Source organism: Pecten maximus, chromosome 6 (assembly GCF_902652985.1).
Source record: "Pecten maximus chromosome 6, xPecMax1.1, whole genome shotgun sequence".
In the NCBI taxonomy this organism is placed as follows: domain Eukaryota; kingdom Metazoa; phylum Mollusca; class Bivalvia; order Pectinida; family Pectinidae; genus Pecten; species Pecten maximus.
The window spans coordinates 42,320,982-42,335,374 of NC_047020.1; the positions used below are offsets into that span (position 1 = coordinate 42,320,982).

The 14,393-nt window shown below is 34.4% G+C and overlaps 1 protein-coding gene across 6 annotated transcripts in view; it reads left to right on the forward strand.

Moving 5' to 3' along the window:
• LOC117329826 (LIM and calponin homology domains-containing protein 1-like) overlaps nucleotides 1–14,393 on the forward strand; it is a 97,564-nt gene that overhangs the window by 51,379 nt on the left and 31,792 nt on the right. For 4 of the 6 annotated variants that reach the window (XM_033887996.1, XM_033887998.1, XM_033887997.1 and 1 more), the window contains exons 6-10: nucleotides 390–1,067; nucleotides 6,285–6,320; nucleotides 8,434–8,570; nucleotides 11,388–11,595; nucleotides 11,842–12,327. In XM_033887996.1, the coding sequence (XP_033743887.1) occupies nucleotides 390–1,067; nucleotides 6,285–6,320; nucleotides 8,434–8,570; nucleotides 11,388–11,595; nucleotides 11,842–12,327 (1,545 nt within the window). Of the gene's footprint in view, nucleotides 1–389; nucleotides 1,068–1,415; nucleotides 1,437–6,284; nucleotides 6,321–8,433; nucleotides 8,571–11,387; nucleotides 11,596–11,841; nucleotides 12,328–14,393 lie in introns of all 6 variants that reach the window. The other 2 variants (XM_033888001.1, XM_033888002.1) reach the window with 2 other exon arrangements.

A 14,393-nucleotide genomic window follows, 5' to 3' on the forward strand; every position in this document is an offset into this window, starting at 1 on the left:
AATCCTTGACTGGACTCCTCTCTAATTACTTCAGGGATATCTTCAAATGCAATAATCATGTAATCTTTAGTTGCTGACATGAACTTCACATGAATGTATGTCTTACCAGTAATATTCTTCACAAGATTTTTGTTTTTAAACATGCATGTCCAGATGAACATATATTTGCCAAATATCATGTTACTGCAGACAAAGCCAAAGTTTGTTCATTTCTATTTTGGCCAGGATTGTGGAAATATGGATTTTCGCTAATATGTGATTTATCGTCAAAATTTCGTTTTCATAAATGTATTGATGTCGGATGCCCAAAATTTGGCTTACAAGCCTCTTTTGTTTAAAATTGTTCAATCCTTCAAAATATTATTAACCAAAATGTTTGTTTTCAACAGGTAGCTATTGGGATCTATTGGCTCGGTAAAAGTGTCTATAGTACTTTTTCTGGACCACAGCTAGACTTTAGTGCTTTCACACCGCTGGTGCACCACAATGGAAAAGACATAATATCAGAGGAGCACTTTCAACACGACAGTTGTGTGTTTGAGGATCAGTCAAGTTCCTATGGGTCCCATGGAGGTGTAGGACAGTCAATTGAAAACAAACACATACGAGATAGCGCATACGACTCGTACGGATCTCTGTCTAACTCTCGTGAGTCTGAATTAAGTTTTTCATTAGAAGAAACAAACATGCCAGGCGTACAAATGCGTAGAGCTGATAGTACCTCATCTATAAACAGAAGCGGTGAATTCTCACTGGCAAGACATTTCGACGATGATTCCCTGTACCAGAGCACTCCCGACTTATCGAACAGAAACAGCCATACGCGTACATCTTCCACGGACAGTATGGACGGACATTCCCGTCATTCGTCGGAGAGTACAAATGTTTCCATACCGACACGTTCGCAAGAAAGGAAAACCAGCACCGCCAATGCCAATCCTTTACAGTTCGTGAAAGTGAACTCTTCCGATAACTTGGCCAAAGTAGCAACCATGCAAATCAAAATTTCTGAAGAAGTGAAAAAGGTTCGCACGAAAATTGACAGCGATGAACAAGAATGGCAGTCGGTAAGAATTTCTTTTTTTTACAAATTTAAACTTTTTCATCTTTAACCAGAACTTACCACTTTGCTAATTATATACAATCAGAAGAAAGAACCAAGCTTTAATATTATTTCAATTATACTTTTTTTCCATGTTTATTTATTTGCCAGCATTAGGGAATGTTACAGCTGTTTTAAAATAATATAGAGGATGTTTATAGCTAGATATTCTATATTGTAAATTTGATTAATGTTGAAGATTTTGTTATATAATGTCTCGTTATCAAATCTGCTCATTTCTCACCCATATTAAACTTCATGGTTAATTTGCTTTAAACTATTCTTGGTTCATACCATTGTTTGTTGACTGTAGTCGGTTTTGGCAATCGAACAGGTATTATCGATTTCTTTCATTTTCATTATTTTTTTAAATGGTACAAATTGGAGCACATTTATTTAGATTGATAATAATGATTTTAAGATTTAACTTTGATACAATTTCAAAAGAGCTTTGTCATTCAGAATGTGAATGACAAAGAGTTATTTGAGAATGTCTCTTTCATCTTCTTAACATGTTTTCAAACCATTGATGAAAGAAGTTGAAGCCAACTGGACCCAACTTATAATTTTCACTTTTTACTTTAAAAAATTATAATTCATAGACACTGTAGAATTATAAATAATCTATACTGATGTACCAAAAATGATCAAACTTGTTGAATAGTTTTGTTATATCATTATAGGGTAAATTTACCAAAAAAAGAGCAAATAAAAAAAATTGGTAGCAGTGACCTACTTCTTTTTGTTGGTTAGAAACAAGGGAAAAGAGACATTCCAAAGTAACAGTATGTTCTGTCTTAACTTAACTGTTTGAAATACATTCTGAGTACATTTTGTATATCCATTCTTAATGACCATAAATCTTGGCACCCATGAAATTTCATGATGTAGTTGGGATGTTAAAAATAATTGTGCTCCAAATATGTACACAAACCATGCATATTATTAAAGATGAATTATGCACATTTAATAATAAAAAAAAATTATGAAACTATTCTAGATCATTTTACGGTGATTAAAAAGTGCATAATTGATCAATGATGACGAAAAATGCACATCCCTCCAGATATATTTGAATAATTAATGGTAATGGGTCAATAATGACTTGATTATCTAAAGATAAAACTGTGTCTTTTAAAATTACTCGGAAGAAAACAATACCATCAACTTTTTCTCAATATTAGAAGAAATTTTAGCCTATATATGAATAAATTAACACACAGTGTTGTCGATTGACAACCTACAATTGCAAAATCATGTTCAGGTAAGATGTCAAAGGTCAAGGTCAGATTGTCATCATATGTTGTAGGGCAAGGAAAACTTAAGTTTGGTTTTATCATGTATCAAAGGTCAAGTTCCGATAGCATTGTATTAGAGAGAGAAAAATGGTGAAAATGATGATAAAACGTGTGATCATAATTGACCAGACTAAAATACAAAATACATGTGAATGTTACATTCTTTTCTGATTAAAATTAAAAGTCAAAGGTCACGGTCAGAGGGAAAATTAAAAGTCAAAGGTCACGGTCAGAGGGAAATTATTTAAAGTGTTTGCTCCTTGCACTGCATAAACATTCAGTAGGCTTGCATGAGCTTAAATGACATTATTGTGTTAATGGGATGTAGAACAGTACCAAATTAAACATTTAGTAAGAAGGGTTTCCCGAATAGTGGTTAGTAATTATAATAAGTGAAATTCTGCAGAAATTGCTGTAAAATAGTCTTGTAAGTTTTGATATTAATTTCTTGAAATGTTAAGGTTAGTCACACAGGAACTGAATAATCAATGAATAGGGGCAATTCAAATGAACCAAATTACAAACCCAGCATATCTATTAATGTAACAAGCAGAGCACCTCAACTTCCCTGTCACTCTAACAATGATCACTTGATGTACAAAATATATATACATATTTTGTAATTCTGAAAAGTTATATGCATTTTTTGTTCTATATTGGGATTGTTAATACATTGTCATTTATATAATGCCTTTAATACATAACATGTTTTATTTTGATTAATTATAAATATCTGTAGCAAAAACTATTTAATCACCTCTTGCTCACAACTTGATGTTTTTATTACTTTAAAAGGAATTCCAATTAAATTAGAAGGTACAATGTACCGTAGACTGGCTCCTATCTCTAGAATATTAAAATTGTTAATAGATTAATGTGACCTATAATTTTAGTATCTTCAATTAGGTTACATTTTAAAAGTTCAAACTAGGGGGAGATAATTACTAGAATTCAGCTCAACATTTATCATTTTTTTAATTTAGGGGATGGTAGCCAGTTTAAGTGTATCACTAATATATTCATTTGTTTTCAAAAATTGGTAAAAGTAAATGTTCATTTTCAGTTCAGGGTACTCCATTTAATTTCTAAATCAATTGAATTGATTGTATCGTATTGGTGTTCTATTACTCTAGTATTGATGATCATGATATGATGATTACTTTGTCTGTTATAATGTTATTTTGATGTAAAAGTGAGTCTAAATATCGGGGCTATATTTGGAGTGGATGTGTTTATGATACTATCTATATGTATCTTAATGTTTGTTTCTGGTGTAATTCTAACTGTCTTTTGTATTGTATATGCTCATGAATATTCATGATTATTTCAGAAGTTATCTTGAATATTCATATTTCTGTCAGAGATATTCATTGATAAGGAAAGAAAGAAATGCTCATCATATATTCATTAATGTTCATGTAAGATAGCAGAGATATAGATTTGTATCTTTCATTTTTAGAGTCGTTTTCGTTAGATAACAAACTTGTCAAAAACATTAATGCAGATACCACGATTGTTTGGGAATATTTTGAACAATTCTTGTAGCTATTACCCTAAGGTGACGTGATGGACTGTGTTACTTTTATTGCTTCTAGAAAAAGTGATGACACATGTGTCGTTTACCTAAACACAGTTCAATCATTAGATAAGTGAAAAGCAATTAAATTTTAAATTAGTGTAGTTAAAAAAATATTGAAAGTTTGCACAACCACACCTTAAACTCTACAGGATTCAGTTAGGTAGGGTTTTCAGGCATGTGGGAGTTAATTTATATTATGCTGTGGTGCGGCGCCCGACTAGCGTCAACTTTTTCCCCTTTAAACTTCTCAATTAATACAAGAGGCCCAGGGTCATTGCATTGGGAAAGAATCGAAGAAGTTTGTTCAAATGAACATCCTGCTTTCAAGGTCATCGGGGTCAAATGTGTTAAAATCTTCTAAACAACTTTTCATTAACCAAGATGATATTCATGATATTGGGCCTGAGTAACATACTTGGATGAAGTGCTTCCAAATGTGTTAAAATGAATGGTCTTGACCCACTTTCAAAATCACAAGGGTCAAAGTTTGTTCAAATAAATAAACTTAGCTTAGCTTACTCTCATATTGGATTAAAGAGGCATGCTATCTAACTTCCAGATCAACTTTAAGTTACATTGTTGTAGCAGGTGAACAGTACAGGTCTATTTGGCCTTTTGTCTTGGTTTAAATGTTGGGATTACTAGGATGAATATCTATTGATGAAATATGATTTGAATTGTTCGAGTTATATCTCATGTGATTTTGATATTGATATAAAAAACTTGAATATTGGGATAAATACCTAAATGTGAGGTAACCCTTTAACAGGTAAGTGATTTAAAAACTGAATTAGCTATTCTGTATGTTACTGACCATATCAGTTAATTTTGTTTTCATATTCAAATGTTCCCTTATATCTAATGGTTATTGGACAATTTCAAAAAGTCCAAAACCAAAATTATATATAATCTACATCTTTAAAATGTTTTAGCAACTGATGAAATAGAACCTGCATGGTCTTCAATATTGGGTTTTATTGTAGCTAGTGAACAAATCTTCAGTTTTCCTTTTAATTACTATAAGTTGGATGTTTTTCATGGAAAATTAGTTTTTTAATGAAATAAGAAAATTGCAATATCAGGTCCTTAGTCTAAGACAGATGGTTAATTATATTAATAAGCTGTTGGTCAAGACTCCGTAATTTTATAAATTGTCCATTATATCTGCTTATGCACTACTGATTTTCACCTGTTTATCAATACAGTTTTGGAAGTTATTCTGTTCACAAGTGATGGGCTTAATGATACAGTACAGTTATGTAGGATCTAACAAACAGACATCGCTATCTCGTAATCAATGCCTACAATTGGCCACTTCTTGTACGCAGCTTCTCTATCGATCCCTTGCCCTTACTTACTCAGTGAGAATTAATTCTGCTGTCTGTTCCCAACATCAGGTATGCAGCTTTGTTTCCAGTGGGACTCTCAAATTCTATAACTTACCTGTGCATTTGCCGTCGATTCATGTAGGTATGAATGACACTTGTTGTTCATGCTGATGTTGCAGATATTATTAAATGGAAATTAAATAGCACATGATTTAAATTAGGCACAGTTGAATTATCCATAGTGATATTACGGCATTGATTATGTGGTTAGGGTCACTGGGTACAGATTTAGGTAGAGGTGAATTATCTACAAGGGTGATGCAGTTATTGAGTTAAAGGTCACCAGGTGCAAATTAAGGCAGAGTCTTATCTCTCCACAGGGAATGATGCAGTTATTGAGTCGTAAAGGTCACAAAATGTACAAAGTTAGAGCTGAATTATATGTATACATGTACATCAGTGTTGTTTAACCCTATACTGTTTTATGATGGAAGATTATTTTATACAGATAGAATTCCCAGCTTGTGTTATCCAGTCAGTTATTATAAGCTTTTTGTGTTTCTTTTGGAAATCTGGATCAGTCCAACTAGGATCTGTGTCGTCGGTATAACATTTAGAATAATAAAATTTTCATTGCTGACCTTTTGGTGTCACACTATTGTTCATGATGTCATTTTCATTGTTCCCCTCGAATGCAAATTAGAAGTTTGCAGACAGTATGTTGTGGTTATAATACCACAAATCATTTTTATTTAACAATCAAATGCTGTTTTATCTTGACCTAATGAGAATAAGCAACAACAGTCCCCAGGGACATGAGGTAGCAGCTGGGCTTCCAAGTCAATGATTGATAAAACTTTCAAAGATTTATATTATTTGAGAAACTTAAATGCCTTGGAGGTGGAAGGGAGAGGGGGTCCTATTTCCTGGGATATAACACAGTTAGTTATGGAGGTGAATATATTTTTAACTTGCAGCCATGGGCCAGTGACCAAGCTGAGGATTGGAAAGCAGTGAGTTTCTAGACTTCATGTGTTCAGCCCCAGGTTCACAATCTTCCTCAAATAGTCGTCAATGTAAAATAAACAGACATAAGTAATGATATTATGTTCACATGACAAATTGTGAAAAATCAACAAATTGTTTGAGGTTGATTGTAATCCAGGGTATGACGTCCACTTCTAGAGTTATAAATTTAGCTGCCATGGTGTGTTTTCGTGAAATGGACCACTGTTTTTCCCTTATATTACCCGTCATTGGTGTTCATGATTCCAGCTCAAGGTCATCCACCATTTCGTTTCTGTTTAATTCACTATCCTCGCGGTTTTCTGCTTAACCATGAGCATTAAAAGTAACTGTGAATTCAGAGGTAGTTAAGGCCCAGACACAGTGAAAAGATGTCTGCACAGAAATCAGTTTCCTATTGGTTATGCTTTTTGAAAATTGCAAATCAAATTTTATTCCAGGAATCTTCTTTGCTGATTTTCTGTAATTATGATGTAACAAATCACAATTGAAATTAAAACAAATCTTAAATCTAATGTATCTGAGATGACCTTGAAATTGGTGGGTGACCTAATTTTCCAGTAGTATTTTTGTATGGTTTTGATTTAGTTTCGGCGGCATGATGTTGCATACACTTCACTGCTTAAAACAGCTGTATAGCAATCATATATTGTTTGTTCTGCTTGGTATTCAACGCCACATCTTTTGATTCTTAGTTGATGTACATCACCCATAGATCTGCTATTTGAATATTCTGCTTGGTAGAAAATTTATACATTTTAATCTGTGTGTTCTGCTTTTTATTTGTAGATAAAATTATTTAAGAAAACAACATTGTATATGTAGAATTAATGCAAAGGTTTGTGTGATAAACTATCAGCCTGAACAGGTCACTTCATAAATGTTTTTCGTCTTGACATGATACATTTTGTTAGCAATTAGTGTTTCTCTAAACCTGCAAAGTTGTGATGTGTCACTATTTTCCATTTCATTGAAATAGTTATTCAGCAGAAATTTGGAATTTTTGTGTCGTAAAAGTGTAAAATAATGTTGAAAATGGGAACCTGAGATTGCTAGATGTGCCAGTTCTCCAAAATAATCCTACCTCCATTGAAGATTTTGGAATTTTGATGACTTCAAATTCATTGAGGAAAAAATAAAATGCTATTGGAAATGGGGAATGAAAGTTCAGACCCAAATATATTCTCACGGAGGAGAAAAAAAACTGCATGGGATTATAATTGATACTTTTAGAATTAGCGTTGTCAGTAACTGATAAATTATTTTTGATAAAAATATTTTCGCTGTTTTGGATATCATATACAGGTTAATACCAAGAATTAAATCAAATCTTTTAAATTGGAAATATTTGTAGATATGTTATCCTATTATTAGATCTTTGTATTCCAGACTTACATCTTTGTATGCCGGACTTTCCTTTTGCTTATGACTATATGTGACTATTTTGTTCTGCTCGTGTTCAATTTCTGACAAAAATAAAATACTGCATTTTACTTCGTTTGCATTATGGAGTCTCATTTACTTGGGATTATCTATATACTTGTATAGTGTGTATTAAGGGTGTTATGCAATTTAATTAGAGGTGGTGTGTCATATTATAAGTGATGTGGCTTAGCTTGGTGAGACAATTCTTATAAAGGTTACATGCTACCATACATTATGAAAAAATGACATATTTTAAAGAGTTATCTCCCTTTGATGAACCAGGGAAAATTGTTCAGTGTGTGAGGTGTACAGAGGAAACAAATCGGTGGAAAATCACTGAATCATGATATTTCTGATCTTGTTTTACAAATGTTGAAGATTAAGTTTCAATAATCATATGGTATAACAAGTTCCTGTCAGCATCTTTTATTGACTGTGAGTAATAACTGAGGGAAGTATTATCTTAAGGACGCTTTACAGGAGTTTGAATTGTATGAATTTCTATGAATATGATGTATTTTTCTGTTTTCTTCAGTTGTTGTACCCAAAATAATTTTTTGACAGACTGTATGAAAAAAACACAATTTCACACTGTGTTCAATTATAATAAACTAAGAAAAAATATTATGAATTTTGTTTTAATGAATAGTAAGTGTATCATTTTACCCGTAACAGAATTTCAGTGACTGGCGAAATAAACGAAGAAGAAAGTCAGAAGCACAACTACAGAGGGTGGAGGAAACAGATAAAAATGTGAAGGAGGAAGAGGAGAAGAAACAAGTAAAAAGCTATGGACAGATGGTAGAGGAAAGGTAACAGAATCATTAGGGTTTGATATCACACGCTTTAAGATACACATGAAACCTGAAATGTCAAATACTTCTATAACGCTGGTTCATAACGTAAAGTATACAGGCAAATGTTTGTGGCTCAGTAACTTTCAAGGTTTATAGAAAGAACTGTAGATAGATATTGTATTATATATATGTATATATATACTGAGAGAAATATAATATAACTTAGCAACACAAATGACCGGGCCTCGAACGCACCCAAGTGCCGTAGATCGTGAGTTCGAGGCCCGGTCAGGGCACGAGTCAAAAAGTCGTCTTCCTTCGTCATTTGTGTTGCTAAGTTATATATCTATTTATTAGCACAATGTATCATATACACTATGTGTTGGTGATCCGAAGATATAGATTTGAATTTCCTGTTGTAGTTGTACCGAGAGAAATATACAGAGAGAAATATATATAATATATGTACAATTCGTATCCATGTATGTAAATACATTGCGATCCAGGTATTCATATCATCTTATAGACGACTTTCACAATGATCATGTCAGGGTATCGGGCCGACCATCACTGTGCCATTGAAACATTCTTTTTTAAGAAAGCCGATGTGGCACAGCGGTATAAGCTGCGGGTATTTCTGGCTAGGCGATTGGGTGCCGTAGATCGTGAGTTCGAGGCCCGGTCAGGGCACAAGTCAAAAAGTTGTCTTCCTTCGTCATTTGTGTTGCTAAGTTATATATCTATTTATTAGCACAATGTATCATATACACTATGTGTTGGTGATCCGAAGATATAGATTTGAATTTCCTGTCGTAGTTGTACTGAGATAATATATGTACAATTCGTATCCATGTATGTAAATACATTGCGATCCAGGTATTCATATCATCTTATGGCCGACTTTCATAATGATCATGTCAGGGTATCGGGCCGACCACCGATGTGGCGCAGCGGTATAAGCTGCGGGTATTTCTGGCTAGGCGATTGGGTGCCGTAGATCGTCAGTTCGAGGCCCGGTCAGGGCACGAGTCAAAAAGTTGTCTTCCTTCGTCATTTGTGTTGCTAAGTTATATATATAGAATAAAGTTAAAATGTCCATGTGACGGTAAATAATAATAAAATAAAAAGTCAAACACAGATCTGTGTTTGACTTTTTATTTTATATATACAGTCAAACCTGCTCTAACGACCCCCTGTATATAACGACTGCCTGTCTATAACGACCGGTTTTAAGATTCCCCGTGAGATTTTACTATATAACGACCCTCTGTATAGCGACTACCTGTCTAATGTGGCTAACGACCGGTGATTTCGGAACGGCGGTCGCTAATTTGTTTTCTATAGCGACCGATTTCTGTCAGCCATCTTCTGCTCTCGGCAGTCATTCCTCATAAAATCCCCGGAAAATTCAGACACATCGACCCTGGCTTGATTATACAAACAAAGGACCACCACAACCCTGGCCTGAGTATATAAACAAAAGACCCCTACCACCTGTTAGCCTATAATTACTGTAGCTGCCCTGGGGCTCGGTAAGAGAGGAGTCGGGTCACCATGCGTGTCGGTATTACATTACAACTGTGCACAGGTGGCTTCATTTGACACGGTCAGTTAATTTTGTGATTACAACTAGGATACATCACTTCAATAACAAACACTGGTCATATCTGTCAACAAGATTTACTCACATGAAAGCCAATAATGCCTTTCTTAATCGTAGCTGTCGGTACTAGCGTTTGTACTGCCGCCATCTTTAATTAGTCAATACTAATAAAAAGTCGTAAACTGACACAAATATCCGGATTTCAATTTAGGTCAGAAAAAAAAATATTTTGGTTTTAAGAAGTAAGACTATAACACAAAATAATTAGTAGTAACACAAATATAATTAATTAATTAATTATTCTGTATTCTTTTTCTTTATTTATGAAAGAAAGGGAGATAATTTGATAGATACATATAGCATTATTTCAGAACAAAATATTAAAAAAAATTATCCACAAGACCATTTTGAGTTATATTTTGTGTTTGGGTCCACAAATCATTAAGTATTAAACCCTTCAGATTTATAAAGTTTATGCATTTATTTAACTTCTGACTGGTCTTCTGAATGCCCTGTTCAATGACAATCTATTTATGGCAGTTTTAAGTAAATTGGTTGGTGCAATAATTTTGACCTGTCTATAAAGGCAACCTGTCTATAGTGACCGTTTTTCTGCCTCCCCTTGGGCGGTCGCTATAGACAGGTTTGACTGTATATATATATATCTATTTTTACTGCAATTTAAGTGAATTGCCTATTTAGCCAGTCAACGAAGCAAGTCCTGCAGTGACTACAGGGAACATTAGCGAATTAAAACTTAGTATTTTATGAGGTCAGTAATTTGCTATTGTTCCCCTGTAGCCCAGATGACTTGCCTATACAGATATTATATTTTTATTAACATATATCAGGACACTTATGTTACTGTTTACATTTGTGTGGAATTCCATGAATGAAAAATACAGATTATGCTTGTACACTCTGTCAGGAGTGGAAATTCCTGGTAAAATAACTGTTAAATCTGAATCATTTTGTGTAATGCTGTGATTAAACCATACTCAAATTATCATTATCTGGAAACATGCCCAGTTGATATGCCGACCCGTGTCTAAAACAATTTTGTAAAAAAAAATAGTTACACCCTTTAATGCTTTTCATTGTCCATCCTCTGTATCGAGTCAAAGTTCAAATGATACACAACCGTAGAACTCCTGTAGATTGTTTAAAGCGTGAAGTGAACGCCCATGTTGAAATTTACAAAATTTGATATCTTGAACATGTTTTTGCAGGGAGAGAAGGAAGAGTACTGGCACATTCCTGAAGAAACCGATGTCCTTTTACCCTGTTGATGATGATGACGACCTTTTCACCCCTGTTAAGACCCCAACCAGTGCTGCACCAGTAGAGGAAGTACTAGAAAAAAAATCATCTCAAAAGGTAGAGGCATCTGTGCGTGGAAGGACAAAAGCTCCACCTCTATCACAGAAGAACAGATCGGTATGTGCATGTAGAACTAATTGTCTCCCTTTGTAGCAGCCAGTTCTTGTATGAAAAATTATACATAAATGTTCAAGATATTTTTTTATGGCATGTATCACATATCATTTATTAATAAACACCTATAAAATCATGTTGCTATCAAGAAAATAAAAACATACTTCTTGCTCCATTCCTCAAATTGTATGTTAATTTTCTAATCATGAATTGAAGCTTGGTAAAAATCTGTCTCTTTATTTCATTCAGGGTTCCCTTGGAAGTGACGAGACATATATCAACTATGATGACACAAAGAGAGCATCATGGGCTGCTAGTGAATCAAGTGATGAAGAGTCAAACAAGAAAGATAACTCTGTAGAATTGGACAGATTAAAGAACACCAGTGAAAATACACAAAAAGTAAAGTCAAATGTACGGAGTAATGTGTTAGATAATAATGACAATTCATGGAGAAAAGACCCTTCACCTCAAAGGAAGTCGGGACTAACAGGGGCTGGTACCCCTACCAAGTCTACTGGAAAACTGACAAATTTGTTGAAAAGCTTCGAACAAAAGGAAGAGGAAGCAAAAGGAAAAAGGTTCAGTGAAGTGCATAAGGATTATAACAGATCTGGATTGTCCCGATCATTTGACCTTCCAAGTTCTAGTTTTAGTTTTTCGGCCAAAGATAAAGCAGAAAAAACTCCTGTGAGATCTACCATTACAGACAAAACCGTTCCCGTGCCAACTAAGGTTTGTAAAACTTATCAGAATTTACTGGTTTCTATTACATAGTGTTTCATGATCAGTGTTGTGTATTAAGTATGCATTTTTTTGTGACCTGAGACAAAGTGTCAAATGACCTATTGCAAAAAGGGGCCGTGGTGGCCGAGTGGTTAAGTTGTCCCAACACTTTATCACTAGCTCTCCACCTCTATGTTGCAAGTCGAAACCCAAGTGGGGCAGTTGCCTGGTACTGACCGTAGGCCTGTGGTGATACTCCGGCTATCCTCCACCTCCAAAACTTGGCACCTCCTTAAATGACCCTGGCTGTTAATAGGATGCATATGTTAAACAAAACAAACCAAACCAAACCTATTGCAATCACCTTTGTCCGTGGTGCGTCAATTTACATTTTCAACTTCTCAATCACATAAACTGGCCAAGGGTCATGGTATTGGGCAAGTAGGTTGCTAGGCGAATGGCTACCAAGTTTGTTTTAATGAATAACATTCATCACTTTCTATGTGTTGAAATCAATAACCAATGCAAGGGGCTAAGGGTTATGATATTGGATCAGGAGTATGCTAGGATGAAAAGCTACCAAGGTTATGTCCACTTTCAAGGTCACAATAAGGTTCAAATATGTTAAAATCTTAAACAGTTTCTTTTCAATAACAAAGTCCAAGGGTCATTATAAATTATATGTACAGGTAATCCAGTATAATGAGCATTCAAGGATGAAGGACTACCAAGCTTGTTCAAATCATTGACCTTGACCTAATATCAAGGTCATATTGTCAAATGTATCAAAATCTTTCAGACACTTTTCAGTGCACCCAGAGGACTAGGGCTATGCATAATATTAAGGCAGCTTCTTGCCAGGATGAAGGTGTACCATGTTTGATCAAAGGAGTGATCTTGAAATTTCCATTTTAATATCAGTGTGTATGGATTGTATATATCATCATCAGAAATGTACTTATAGAATTATGTTCAGGGCTCGAACTTAAAGGTAACCCGATAGTCTGAGACTAGTAGATTTTCTACCCGGGCTAGTGGTTTGAAATTCCGGTAGCCCGACTGACTAGTGGAAATCTTGTTTAACTTTATTTGATAAAAATGTCGGGCTAGTAAAAATCAGTGTTACATGCCCGACAATATTTCAATGAACAACTCACATACCTTTGTGTATTATTTATTCGTATGTTCGCTGAAAAACGATTCTCCACTTTCCGTTTTCACTCGATATGTTTGCCGTGTGTATACATTATTAAACGTCCGAGAGTTCCGAAAGCATTACGATCATAATAAAGTCCGAGGATTCCGATGTTGAGCACATGGTAAGTCTTGGTCATGTTCGCGGTTGTATCGAAAGAATTATTAACGGCTCATTCAGGTTCGTTTTTAACAACTCGATTTTTGACAATGGTAAAAGCGTTCGTAGTAACTGAATATGGACCGCTACATTCAACGTCTTAGGAAACGGAAAGTGGGTGATCGTAATTCTGATGATAATGAGGATGTGAAAGCAATAAAAAAGAGAAAAAGATCACAAACGTGAACGGAAGTTCAAAGAACAGCGGCAACAAGAATGTCCGTGGGTCGAAATAGACACCACATGACAGTCCATGGTATGCAAGGCCTATCCAGGGATAAGTGATCGTAAGGGTGCCTTTGTTAATGGTTGTTTTAATATGAGAATAGACACACTAATTGTTCATGCATTGACAGTTCAATGTCTGACAAACGTGGTCAAAAGTTAAATCCTACAAAAGAGAGTCAATGCATTATTTGAGTGTGTTCTGTTGCAAAGCATGGTCGACCATATTCTGCCGTTTCTCCAAATTCCAAAACTTATTCATTTATTTTATTAATTTAAGTTATGATGTTATCAATATTACAGTTTATATCCTGATTATTATCACAACAGATTAGTTAAGTATTTACTGCTGATCTGTTACACATGAGGACATATATATATGTACATGTACAATATCATGAGAAACATGATAATAAATATGTCACAATTTAACATAGATATTCATTGTTATATTTCCAATATTTTTCGGGCTAGCAACTTTCAATTTTACTAGCCC